The sequence below is a fragment of the Dama dama genome, chromosome 32, assembly GCF_033118175.1.
Source record: "Dama dama isolate Ldn47 chromosome 32, ASM3311817v1, whole genome shotgun sequence".
Lineage (NCBI taxonomy): Eukaryota > Metazoa > Chordata > Mammalia > Artiodactyla > Cervidae > Dama > Dama dama.
In genome coordinates, this window is record NC_083712.1 from 36829417 (window position 1) to 36844140 (window position 14724).

Genomic DNA, 14724 nt, shown 5'->3' on the forward strand with positions numbered 1-14724 from the left:
GTCCCATGCTACCCATGAAGTATTAGAATAGTTCTTTGGAGCTTTATCTGTGGAAGCTAACTCAATAGAATCCTTCTCTGGGTTAATTCCCAATCATGAAGCTGTACAGTGTAGAAAACCAGGCATGGAATAGGCATGACCCTGGGCTAAGACAGTCCAGGGAAATGGGCACAGAAATTAGGGTAGAAAACAGTTCACCAAACTCTAGTCGCTAGCCTCTTAACTACTTTTGTGTGGTTTGAAAATATTACAGGAGGAAGAGGGACGCTCCTTTTTTTCCCTTGAATCCAGTTATTTTGTTATCTGAGTATCCTACTACAGAGAACTTCCAAAGATTGAACGTCCAGTTGTGGTGACGTGTTTAGCCTCAGAGAACCATGGGAAACCCTCCCCATGCCCCCATCCCCAGGTACATCTGAGAACTGGTTTGCAGCAAAAACCATGGCAGGATGGTATTGATGGGCTTCGTGGAAGTCTGATAATAATCAGAAGATGAAAGGCAGGGGGACAGCTGTTAGGTACTGGCTGCAGCTGGCATGGTGCTGAATGTTAAGTACTACTCTAGAACCCATTTCTAAAGAACAAGTTAAGACTAAAGCTAGAGCCCTCTTGTTAAAAGTGGATCAGAAATAAATACTCGGTATCATCTTAGGGAAAAACTCAAATGGGCTTTTTGGTCAACCCAATAATTTTCAGCCTTTTTCTCTATGTTTCCTCCTTTCTTCTATATTTCTCTTCTCTGAACAGTGAAGCATATACTTCAATTAGTTTGAAAATTCCCTAACTTTTATTCTCCCAACAGGATTAGACCTGCTAAGAGTAACTAGTGTTTCCTATCTGATAAATAAGGGGATTATAGCAATAACTGCTGTCAGCATTTTTCTCATTTAAACAAATAAAGGTGACAAATGATGAAGTTCTGTGCAGCTCTGTTATGTTTAGTACATGCGGAGCAATTACTCATCCGCTGCCAACATTCGTCTCTCTACAACTAAACCATCCACAGCGTCGAAAGCTTATTAGCATTTCAGTTCCATAGTCATATTTTTATCTTCCGTAAGACTCTCCTCCATAACAAAGGCTGATGGTTATAATTTGCACAATAATTTAAAGGGTTGGACTTTTCCGTGCCTATTAGACTTGCACAAGTTATCAGGTACCATGCTCGTCTTATTTATGACATGCCAGCTTCTATTTGCCTGGGATTTTTGTTCCCCTGTAGCACTTCCTCTGAACAAGTTAGCTGCCATCTCTGGAGATGGAGAAGTAGATGATGATCTCTGCAACAGTACTGGATGAACTTCAGTGCAGGGACTGGGGGGGTGAGTAAAGGTGTCCCAAAATAGAGCTGCTTTAGATGAAGGTTTCTCAGATGTGCTTTCTCACGTATATATGTAAATGCACACATTTATATATGTATGCATATACATTTATTAATGCATACGCACATTGTGCTCAGTCGTGTCTGACTTTGTGACCCCATGGACTGTAGTCTGCTAGGCTCCTCTGTCCATGGGATTTCCCAGACAAGAATACTGCAGGGGATCTTCTGGACCCGGGGGTCAAACCCTCATCTCTTCCGCCTCCTGCATCGGCAGGTGGATCCTTTACCTTTGCGCCACCTGTGTGAGTGCTATGCTTAGTCACTCAGTCCTGTCCGACTCTCTGCGACCCCATGGACTGTCAGGCTCCTCTGTCCATGGGGATTCTCCAGGCAAGAATACTGGAATGGGTTGCCGCTGTCTCCTCCAGGCGATCTCCCCAACCCAAGAATCAAACCCAGGTCTCCCTCATTGCAGGCAGATTCTTTACCATCTGAGCCACAGGGGAAGCCTGTACCACCTGGGAAGCACTTTATTAATGCATATAACACACGCACGCACACACACGCACGCACACACACATGTAATATAGCACTCAAAGAACAATAGTGAAGATTTACGAGAGTATGTACTATTTAATTTTTTATTTTTATGAAATGTTTTTTCTTATGGTGGAGGAAAGTATAAGAGACAAACTGTGATTTCCCGAGGGTTTTCCTGGAGGGTATGGTTGACAAGGCTAAATAGTTCATGTTAGAAGAAAAAGGCCTGGTATGAAGGGCACACTATACTTTTTGGGAGAGGGGAGGTTAGCTGATTCACGTGTGGCCTTCTTTTTTAATTTGAATATGACTGTTTTCCAACGCTGTTAGTTTCTGCTGTTTGATAAGTGAGTCAGCCGTAAGTAGACATGTATCCCCTCTCTCTTGGACCTCCCTCCCACTCCACCCCCTCCCGCCCCTCGAAGGTCCTCGTAGAGAACCCAGTTGAGCTTCCTGTGTTATATAGCAGCTTCCCTATCTATTGTACATGTGATAGTGTAAATATGAAAATGCTACTCTCTCAATTCAGACCCCCCTCCCCTTACCCGCTTGTCCATGTGTCCATTCTCTATATCTGTGTCTCTATTCCTGCTTTGGAATTAGGTTCCTTGGTACCATTTTTTCTAGGTTTCATATATATATGCATTAGTATACAGTATTTGTTTTTCTCTTTCTGACTTACTTCACTCTATAGGACAGACTCTGGGTCCATCCATGTCTGTACAAATAACTCTCTTTCATTCATTTTACTGGCTGAGTAATATTCCATTGTATACATGTCCCACATCTTTATCCATTCATCCATCATTGGACATTTAGGTTGTTTGCATGTCCTAACTGTTATAAACAGTCCTGCAGTGAACGCTGAGGGTACATGTGTCCTTTTGAATTATAGTTTCCTCAGGGTATATCCCCACCTGTGCGGGTAGGATTGCTGAGTCATATGGTAGTTTTATTTTTAGTTTTCCTAGAGGGGATGCTCTCACACAAGGCTAAAGACCTCATGTTAGGATAAAAAAGGCCTAAGCCAGAGAGATGCTATACTAATTTTGGGGGCGAGGGGGTGGTGTGTAGATTGCAAAGTTACTTATAGCTTTTTAAAGAATCCTGACACCCCTGATGCTACCTTCCGAAGCATACTGTGTTTGGAAATAGTTGGTTGATACTCATTCCACTTCTCCAAACCCACGGGGAGCCTCTTTGAAGGACTTGAAACCAAGGCATTGTAATGCTGAAACTATGACTTCAGCCTTCCCCTTTCAGCTGTGGTTAGTCTGAATGAGAGGTTGCAAGACTTCCTGACATGAATGGGGTGAGATCAATTATGACCTTCACTGTGGGGGTCTGTGGCCGACTGTCTGTGCTTTCCAAAACAAACGTATGGCTGTCCATGTGTAATAACTATGTTTTTCAAGGTTTAGTGTTTGATTCTCTGACATCTCGGGGTCTTGCTGACTTTCAAGGGACTGTCTTACCCAGGGATAGCTCATTCCTAGAGGTGCAAACGACTTACCTGTGAGCACGTCCTTCATAAGCAAACCAACAGATACAGAGCTTTGACCCCAAATATTCCTTTTATTAAACTCTTATTCTCCTGCCCTAACCTGGGACCAGGTGCCAGACAGCTAGCCACAGCCATTCTCTCCCCGAGTCCACTGAAGTGAAGCAAACTCGTCCACTCTAAATCTTTTTACCTTGCCTCTCCAGTTCTTCCCAAGGAAACTGCAGTAAAGTCTCCTGCCCGTGTCTCCCGACACCTCTGCCTCCTGACAGACCCTGGTGCTTCCCCGTGTAGCCCTGGGCGAGGTGCCTCCTGTTTCTAGGGATCTGTGAGTGTAAACTTACTCCGTGTCTGAGTGTTTTCCTCTGTCTCACTCACTAACACAGGCCCCAGGTACCCTTTAAGCACCACAATGCCTAGGTTAACTCATAGCATGTTTTAAGGTTTGGATAGGGAATTCTCTGCTTCATAAACATGATGACCTTGAACCATTTTGAGATAGTGTTTATCTTCATTTGCAGCCTGGAGGAAGCTGATGGGTTTAGATATTCTTAAAAGACAGAGAAAGTAAAAATAAGTGTGTGTGTAATACACACACAAATATATATTTGTGTGTGTGTGTATGTATATATAATGTTATATATATATAATGTTATATATATAAAACTTTATATATATATATATATATAAAAACTTTGGGCTTCTCAGGTGACACAGTGGTAAAGAATCTGCCTGCCAATCCAGGAGACACAAGAGACACAGGTTTAATCCATGGATTGCGAAGATCCCCTGGAGAATGGCAACTCACTCCAGTATTCTTGCCTGGGAAATCCCATAGACAGAGAAGCCTAGCAGGCTAAAGTCTATGGTGTTGCAAAGAGTCAGACACGACTAAGCGCATACACACAATGATGATTTATAATTTGTGTATGTGTGTATTTCTCTCTCTATATGTGTGTGTGTGTATACACATACATATATATATATATATATATGGGCTTCCCTGGTAGCTCAGTTGGTAAAGAATCCCCCTGCAATGCAGGAGACCCCAGTTTGATTCCTGGGTCAGAAAGATCTGCTGGAGAAGGGATAGGCTTCTGGATACCCACTGGATACTGGGGTATCTGGATACCCACTCCTGTATTCTTGGGCTTCCCTTGTGGCTCAGCTGGTAAAGAATCCGCCTGCAATGCAGGAGACCTGGGTATATCAATTCCTTATTAGTCTGGACAGATTTTTGACTTATTGAATGCTTCTTCAGTGAGAGCTGATTGCCAAATGTCTGTCTCTGAGTCTCCTCATTCCATGACAGGGGAATTTGGGCATGTCAGTTAGCCACCTCACACCTGGACATGCTGATTTGGCGTTCTCTCTCTTCCCCTGCACAGTTCAAAGTAGATCATCCACCACTCGTCTCAAATCAGACCCAGGAAATATAAGGCCTCTTCTCCGCAGCCTAGTTCTTTATTTTTGTTTATTCAGCCTAACTTTCAAATCCCCAGTATGAATGGCACACTCCAGTATGCTTTCTGTCCTCAAACTCTTTTGTAAGCTTACTTTCTTTTCTCCTTCTCTTCACCTGCTAGCTCTGCCTTCTCCTTGCCCTGATCCGTTCATTCCCACTTCTTTTATTTAAGTGCAAATTAAAGAAAAGTAGCGACCCAATAACAATAAAAATCCCTCTAAGGCTTCTTTCCTGTTCAATGTAGAAGATGGCTTTCAGGACTTAGATCTCTGATAAGGTAGAAGGTGTGCTTCTGCGCCCTGTGCAGAGATGTGAATTATCAACTGTACTCAAGATGTTTTTCTATGCATGGTACCTCCCCAAAACTCAGAAAGTCTTACTCAGATTGTGTACATGCTGAATGATGTGACCCTAAAGCGCTCTCATCACACACTATAAATAACATGTCATCAGTTGAGTGGAAGGCAGTGTTTCCCCAGAATGACTAGTCCACCTCCATTCTTGTTCTTTAAATCCTACCAGCACCCAGGATATAATCAAATTCCACCTCCTCCACCAAGAGTCCTTGGCTCCTTTGGACTGTTATTGTTCTGTCCCCTGAATTTCTTTTGAACATAAAGGAAAAAGCCTAGTTATGCACCCAGATTTTCTTTAAATATACCATGTATCAGTCTTATTTCCATAATTAAGGTAAGTACCTGAAATACGAGGACTGAGTTGAATTTGGATGAGGGGAGTGTGCAGAGTCCTGGTTTGGGTCAAATCCTGGATCTTCCATCTCCAGACTGTGTGATTGCAGACAAATGACTCTTAAGTCCGTTCTTTGGTCTGCAGAGTGAGGCTTCAGCAGCCTCAGCAGTGTCAGGGCACTGCGGAAACGTAAAGAGGGAACAGATGAAAGGCTTATAGTGATGCTGGGCACTTAGGTGGGATTCAGTAGGCTTTTTTTCTCCCATGCCGCCTATACCAGGGCAGAGCACAGACTTGGCAGATGCCGCTGGCTGCAGAGAGCATGCTGACTCTAAAGGCTGCTCGCCTGCTTGTAATGGTTTACCTGATGCTAGTGAAGAAGGTGTCCTTTTCCCCTCTGCACTTCATGCAAAGTGGCTGTCCTTCCCCCCAAAAAGAAAGGTTGATAGTCCTTGGATAGAGGTTTGGAAGAAATTCACACTCCCCAATAAGATGCATCAGGCAAACTTTTTGACTATTAGATGGAGTATACAAAGATACAGTATTGAAAAAATGACAAGGTCGAGGTTTTAGTTTATCCCATTTCCTAAATGTAGTCTTCACCCCTCTTTCTATAAAAGCTTCTCTTTTTCTTTACTTCCTCATTCTGTTGCACCAAGAACCTTTCTTCCTGGGTTCTCAAGAAGCGATTCAAGGATTTAAGATCAACTTAGTTCAGCTTGTCTGCATTCCTTGTGTTGTCTGGAGTTTTTGGCTTTTCCTTGGAGTCCTGGACTCTTCACCATGCACGACCTCTGTCCCCTCCTTATTCTAAGCTGCATGGCTACAGTGACCCTCTCCTGCCATACCCAGAGGTGGGGCATTTAGAACCACCTGGAACTGTGTCCTGGCGTTGGTTTGTTGAGACTTCTTTAGTCTCTAGAATCCCAGCAATTAATTCAGTGCTACATTCTTCATGGCAGATTTTACATCAAGAGAGATAGAGTGGAAGGGGGAGAATAACTTGGGAGATTGGGATTGATATATGCATACTCCGGTATACAAAATAGATAACTATTTTGTTATAACAGATCCTCCTATATAGCACAGGGAACTCTATTCAATACTCTGCAATGACCTATGTGGGAGTAGAATCTAAAAAAGAGTGGATGTATGTATACGTATAACTGATTCACTTTTCTATGCACCTGAAACTAACACAACATTGTAAATCAACTGTACACTAATAAAAAAATTTCTTGAAGCAAAAGAAAAAAAAAAGAATGTTTATAAGAGCTGGGAAAAAAAGAAAGCATGGTGTCAAGGGAGTGTGAAAACGATTCTATTGTATGGGAACCACATTGGTTAATATTTTACACTTGTTCTTTTCAGCCTACTCAGCTGTTGGAATTTAATTAGCAGTAATATATTATTGTCAAAGTAATTAAAACCTCGCCTTGATTAAAAACGGAATGGTTTTAATTAACAGGAAGAGGTTGGGCTGGCCTTAACTTTCTCGTCGAGGAATACACCGGCCTCAGTGGATTGGCTCTGTCTCCTCTGCAGGCTTGAAGGTCCGGGAGGTGTTCATCAATGTCACCAGGCAGCAGGTGGAAGACTTCCACGGGCCCGAGGACTACTGGTGTCAGTGTGTGGCATGGAGCCACCTGGGGACCTCCAAAAGCAGAAAGGCCTCCGTGCGCATCGCCTGTGAGTATATTCAGGGTGACCCTCTGTCCTGCATGGGCACAGACTAGCCTTTCATAGAGGGGCTCGGGACAGGCCAGGTGCTTCTATAGCAGGGAAATGAGGGGCTGGCGAGAAACCATCAGAATTCTCTCCACCGCGAATCAGTCCCCTCTTATAAAATTGTGTTTTTAATGTTTGAGAATTCCCTCTGGAAGACAATCAGCCAGTGAGCTGGGCTAAGGTTCTGCCTAGGTTGTCAAAATGCAGGTGCCTCCACAATACCAGGAGAAATGGTTCCCCCCCAAAAAAGAAAAGAGAAAAAGTCACGCAAATGGATTCTGCTCTTCATCACCAGTGACACAGTTCAGGGTGCATTGATGGAAAATGTTGAGCAGTGACAGTTTACTGTACTTTGCCAGCAAATCTACAAAAATAAGACATTAAAGATTAAGGGAGTTTTATAGCCTCCTGTTAAACCTCTTCCCTCTGAATCTTAAAACATGGAAATGGGTTTTAAAACTGCATTTGTTTGACCCAAGTAGGACTGACAAAAAGGCTCTTGAGGAAAAAAAAAAAAAAAAAGATTGCCTTTCAGAAGAGCCTAAGGTTTCTTCATCACGTTTAGCATCAGTGTTTTTATCATCTCAAACATGTTTAGACATACACAAACTTCCTCTCTCTTCCTTAAATGTCTTCATCCCTTCCACCCCAATGAGTCTGCATGAAATCTCCTGTGCCAAGGAGTATAAAAGCCTACCCCACAGCCCCTCAAAAGAGGAGGCCAGAAATGGTTACTCTTGTTGTTATTGTATTAATACCTTTTTGAATGCTGCTTTTGAGAGTGCCGTGAAGAATACAGGACAAGGACCATTTATCTGAGGACTCAAGGAGTTCTTTGTAGCAAATGTGGATGTTTTGGGGATTGAGAATAAGAATAAATTGTGCATTGCAGAGACATTTCTGTTTCTGGGGAAATGAAATCTCCCTCTCAGCACAGGCCCATCACCTTCACTGTCCTCACACTTGGGGAAGCTCATGGTTGCATGTTGACTGGGCCCTTGGAGGCCAAGGAGGAGGTCATCTTGTAAGCTGTGCTTTATGTAAGAGCTGTGGGAAACATTTCCCCTGTACCTGTAGGTATTTAATTTTAGCCCACAAATAACTTTACGACTGGTCAGCTGAGACAGGGAATGTTTGATTTTATTCTTCCTTAAGATGTCCACCTCTGTGCTCCTAGCGTAGCCTTGGTCAGCCTCACCAAGGTGTTTGACCCTAGTCTAGTCAGGGTGAAGCAGATTATCCTCTAGAGCTCAAAGAGAAGAGATGCAAAACCGAGTAGGGAACTTCAACACAAGTCCCCTCCATTTCCTTTGTGTCTTCCATATCGCCTGTCCCCTTGTTTTTACTACTTCCTCTTGAGCCCCACATGTATGATATCCTATATATAGCATCTCATGAATCTGTCCATCTCCAAACTCTGTCACCTCCATACTTACTCATTCATTCCTGGCTATTACGTGCCTGCTGGAAACCGCCAAAGGTTTCCCCCTCCTTAGAAAATTTGGCAGAGAATGACTCAAACCCATCTTTTGTTAACTTCCGCAACCTTTCATTGTATACACTGTACGCTGTCCTTCTAAACACATTACCCGTATGCTCATCACCCTCACTTCTCGGACATGTGCCTTTGCTCCGAGAGTTTCCCGTTTCAGGAATGTGTATCCTGGTGACTGAGAACTCAGATACTGGAGTCCTGTTGGTTTCCACTTACTAAGTCCACTGCTTAGCGTTGCGATGGGGGCCAATTGATTCTTATCTCTGCATCTAATGTTATGATAAAAGGCTGCTGACTTCATAGGGTTATTATAAGAGTTAGAGGTATTGACAACTATAGTGTCTAAAATCATACCTCACACAGAGTTAACGCTTATCAATCATCACTTATTATGACATATTTGGTCCTACATATTTGTATCTCCAGCATCATTATCCAGGAACTGTGTTAATACTTAAACTAATTGAACTCAGTTACATTTCTAGTGCCTTAGTAATTTTTCTGTGGGTTATGGCTATGTAGACTCTAAAACTCCATTTGAGGCCAGCCCTAAGTACCCAATTCTCAAAAGTAGGATAGGATTAAAGAATGTTTTAAAAATGGAAAACACTTTTCTTTTCACTGCCTACTTTTTAGAGTCAGCAGATACTTTTTTGATAATAATCTTGCAAATCTCTTTAGGGATTAAAAAATCACTTGGTCATTCTTGTATAGGATATGCACACATGACTATAATAAAGATGTGATTTTTAAGTAAAAAAGAAAATCTTTAAAGCCCATGTTATGCACTTAGCTTAATATAATTAAACATATTTTGAATCTCTTCCTATGTAGCAAGTGACAGATTCTTTCATTTATTTAAAATTATTTATGCAAGTCAAGACATGATTTATCATTAAATATTGCATTTGACTTGGGAACCAGTGTACATTAAAATGTAAATTGAAACTTAACTATGTTTAATAGTATCAAAAGTGGAGGGAAAAGCTGTATTTAGGACCTTGCTTAGAATTTTTTTGATTTACTTACAGAGGGTTAAAAAAAAAAAAGACAGTTCTTATTTTTTTTTTTTTATAATTTTCATGTTTTGTTGAAATAAGGAATTTCTGCATGCTATTTGCAAGCATTTCCCAGCAAACAACACATTGCACATGAGGATAGTTTTTATTCCCAATAAATGAAAAGCCAAATTGGATATAATTGTCACTATATTTCTTCTTTTTAAGATTGGTTTTTGAAGTGCTAAAGGCCTCTTCATGTGCTAAATAAAGATTCTGATATATGAATGTATCTCATGAATCTGATGACAGTTGTCTCGAGGGGACTTTGCAAAATTAGGACCATTTTTGTATGATTGATTAAATTATTGTAGTTCAACATCAGAGCTTCTTATGCTTCCTGCATCTAACCAATGATCCATTAAAACTTTAGCAGTTTCAAAACTGCAGTGGGCAAAACCTTCATGGCATCTGAGCCATTCAACTGAGAGATGGCTTGTCATGATCATGTTAGCTTATCTCTATAAAAACACCAGGAAGCTTGCCGGCATGCTATCACTTAGAGATCATCTGATTCTCAAGGGAAAAAATATTGACACTATTATTTTATTCATGTCACTCATTTCATTTCATTGAAATGGTCCCACCTGGGGAATCAGTTAACTATGCAGATTCCTGGCTTCTACCCCAGCCCTGAGAATGAACCAGGGAAGCTGTGTTTGTATGAGGTTATCTAAGTGAGTCTATGATTGTATAACCTTGGGACAGCGTACCCAGGAACAGGGCTTCTCAAACTTTTAACATGCATGCAAGTCAGCTGAATTCCTATTAAAATGTAGACGATTCAGTTAAGAAGAGTCAATATGTCCAGCCCAAGGTCTGAGATTCTGCCATTTCTAAGTCCCAGATCATGCCAATGTCGCCAGTTGGTCTGTGGACCCTACTTTAATGTGGGAAGACCCTGAAACCTAGAACACCTTAGGAAGCACTGTTTAAGAAGTAGTTGGCACTTAATAGCTGAGAAAATGACATTCAGAAAAAGGTTAGATGGCTTGACCAGAGGTCTCCCAGGAAATAGATGGAAGGCATGGAACCAGATCTTAAATCCATCCATTCATCCTTCTGTTCTTGCTACTAAGCCCTGTTGATTGCATTCTTCTGTCAAATGGGAATTCGAGAACCATCATAAAAACACAAGTTCATGTGCATGTGAGTGTTTCCTTGAGGGAAGCAATGGTTGCTTTCTTACTCTGTTTCTGAATAAATAGAGTTCTTTCATTTGGTCAAATTGTATACACACACACACACACACACACACAATACGTATATGTGAATATATATATATGCACATGGGCTTCCCTGGTGGCTCAGTGGTAAAGAATCTGCCTATAATGCAGGAGACTCAGGTTCTATCCCGAGGTCAGGAAGATCCTCTGGATAAGGAAATGGCAACCCACTCCAGTATTTTTGCCTGGGAAATCCTGTGGTCAGAGGAGCCGGGCGGCCTACAACCCATGGGGCCATGAAGAGTCCAACATGACTGAGCAGTTTAACAACAGTATATGCACACATGTAAAACATATGTGGCTTCCCTGGTTTCAGATGGCAAAGAATCTGCCTACAGTGCAAGCGGCCCAGGTTTGATCCCTGGGTCAGGAAGATCCCCTGGCAAAGGGAATGGCAACCTATGCCAGTATTCTTACCTAGAGAATTCCATGGACAGAGGAGCCTGGTAGGCTACAGTCCCTGGGGTCTCGAAGATTCAGACACAACTGAACAACTAACACACACAGAATACATATATATATATTTATACTTATTATATATAAATGCATTATATATAGTTACATAAAATCATGAGCTATTCCTTAGTGGCCAATAAGATTTTGTTTTAGTAGCTGAAGTGCCCATCGTCTTAAACCGTTGCATTTTCCTTCATCATCCCGCCCCATGCCAGAGAGATGCTGGCTGCCCATCCAGCTGCCTGGGGCTGGAAATAACTGAAGCTCCATTTCAAAGTGATTTTCTAAAGGTAAATAAGTAAACACAGCCCAGCCACATTCCCCCCACCAGGTTGGCAGAAGTCCATCTCCAGGGAGCATCTCCCACGGGCCTCCTCTCGTTTGTCTGACTCAGTCGAGCTGGAGGTAGTCGGACCGCGGTGGCATCTGTTACTTCTGCTGCTGGACGGTTGTCAAAACGAGAAATATTCAGTTATTCGTAGTTGTTTATTTTCATGGGTGAACATTTGGCTGCTTAGCCATTGCTCTTCCTTCCCATTTTTCTTCCTCTTCTTCATCTGCTTACAACATGTTTGTCCTCTGTCATTAACCCTTTGGCTAGGCAAACTCTTCTTGACACCCAAACTACTTCTGCTATATGGGAATTGGGGGTTGAGAGAAACATTGGCCTGTTACAGTCACATAGCAAGTTGGCAACTTGAGATAAACTGAAGCAGGAACCCATTGTTCTGTTGATTATTTTTTGAAAGAGGAATCTATAAAATATGCATCCTGACTATTACTTAAATAGCTTATTGGAGACACTTCTCCTAAAATATCTATGCAGTTGTGCCAAGAATGAGTGAAAAACTTAGACGAGAATCCCTTTTAAAAGCTTTGAAACTCCCTACCTCATTTCACAGCCCCATAGCAAAAGCGGTATTATTTTTATTTGCTTTGGTGGGAGAGGGTGTTATCTTTTAAAAAAAAATTATTTTTGTTTACATATTTAGTTTTGGTTGTGCTGGGTCTTCATTGCTGTGCCTGGGCTTTCTCTAGTTGCAGCAAAAAGGAGCTACTCCTGTTGCAGGGCATGGTCTCAAGGGTTCACAGGCTTCAGTAGTTGAGGTTTGCAGGCTCAGTAGTTGTGGCACATGGGTTTAGCTACCCCGTGGCATGGGAGATCTTCCCGGACCAGGAATCAAACCCATGTTCCCTGCATTGGCAGGCAGATTCTTAACCACTGGACTGTCAAGGAAGTCCAAGAGGGTGGCATTTTTCTGAAAACTTAGAGGAGATATCCAATTAAACCTGTTATGAATCTTGGCTTCATGGCTTTGATGAAAATTTCGCATGCTAAAAGTGGTCCATAGCCCTCTCTTGATGGCAAAATTAAATATAAACCAAACATCTTCATGTTTATCTGGTGCTTAGAGCATCTAGCTAAGGAAGGGGATGGGCTTTGAAATGCAGCCTGCACCCCACCAGGCAGGAATGCACCCCAGAACGTGGTTGCAACCACATGAGTGAAGGGGCTGGGTTTCCTTGTGGCCGTTTTATAGCCAAGACCTTGTTCTCGTAGGTGTCCAATTTACACCAAAGTGCCCCCATAGGCTTGTGGCAGCAGAACTGGGTGCAAAATTTGTGATGCTGAGTGCAAAATGAAAATGTGGGTCCTTCATTCAAAAATCAAGTTTCAAGCCATCAGTATTAGAGCAATAAATCAACCATTGTGGTTCACATCCATGAAGATAGCCGTGATGGCAGTAATGGTGATGACTCAGGAAATCACTTTGTATGTGTAATGGTTTTATAAAAAGGGGCTAACTGGCCTCAGGGCTAGGGACACATTCCAAATGGCTCCATATGGAACTGGAGACAAGATTATTCTGTTTTTGCTGCAAAGCCAGAGGCCACATCACGGGAGCTAAGTTTTAAGATAGCATATTTGGGGTCAAGCCAGCAACTAGAAATGTGCATATACCGGAGCATTCTTCCTGGACTACATTCTCCTGCAAACTGTACATAGGCAAGCGAGGGCTGTGTGTCTGCTGGTGGTGATACTGGTAGAAGGAATTACTGCCTTGGGTGAGGAGGTGACTTATAGGGGTTTCTTTTAGAAAATGTATTGTGACATAGTTCAGACTTTTAAGAAAGTTGCAGTGTAGTACAAAAAAAAAAAAAATTCCATTAAGTTCTTTACTCACAACCTTCAAATGTTATCATTTGACCATACTGGCTTTGACATCATGTCTTTCTGTGTTTATCAGTGGATTTATTTGTAATTAGACAATGATGGTTTGTGTTTTGACTTACGATTAAGTTGCAAACATGATTCTCCCTTTGCCCTAAATACATTTCCCCTAAATGTTTTAAATACTGTATGTTTGTAAAAAACACATTCTTTGACAGGACTGTAGTATATTTATCAAGAAATTCACATTGATACAATTCTTGTTGTCCAGTCTAAAGACCTTATTCATCTTTTATCAGTTGTTCTGGAAAGTCCTTTATAACAATAACAAAAATCCTAGATCATGGCTTTCATTCAGTTGCAAGGTCTCTTTAGCCTTCTTTAATCCAAATAATTGCATAGTCTTTCTTTGTTGTTCATTACATTGAATTTTTACAAGTGTAAAGTTCAGTTATTTTGTGTAGTGTTCCTCAAATTGAACTTGTAAAAAAAGAAATAGTCACCTCGAAAGGACTTTGACAGGTCACATCTGGGACAATTTGAGTCTCAAAAGAGATCATAGTAAAGGTTATAACTTATTAGATAAGAATCCTTGAATCTACACTGATATATTTTTAAAAGAATACAAAAATAAATGGAAGGAGACAACTCGTTTATAATAGAATAAATGAATAAATGTAGAAGGATTGATGGAAATGGAAAGTCATTTAGCACCTGTCATAACACTCATTGATTTAGACAAGTGTCATGGAGGCTGAAATCAGTGGCTGAAAGTTTTAGAAGGTAAAGAATGTTTGTAGAACTGAACATGAGAGTGTTTCTCCACAAGTCACTGACTAATCACAAGGCGGGGGTTAGTAACTTAGCAGTAGGGATTCCCACCATACACCCCCTTATCAGGTGACATCACCAGCAGTGGGACAAGTCCATGGATCACTCCTGATGAGTTAGACTGAGGAGATAGCATCACTTCAGTGATAGTCCTTCCAAATATAGCTCATCTGCATTTAACCCTAGGGAAGCTGGACAAGGCTAAACGGAGGAACATTTTACATAATCGGTCATTTT

The 14724-nt window shown here is 41.6% G+C and overlaps 1 protein-coding gene across 2 annotated transcripts in view; it reads left to right on the forward strand.

Annotated features, from left to right (window-relative positions):
* Positions 1 to 14724, forward strand: part of UNC5D (unc-5 netrin receptor D) — a 615641-nt gene that overhangs the window by 346270 nt on the left and 254647 nt on the right. For both annotated transcript variants that reach the window (XM_061134611.1, XM_061134612.1), the window contains exon 3: positions 7066 to 7209. In XM_061134611.1, coding sequence (XP_060990594.1) covers positions 7066 to 7209 — 144 coding nt within the window. The remainder of the gene's footprint in view (positions 1 to 7065; positions 7210 to 14724) is intronic.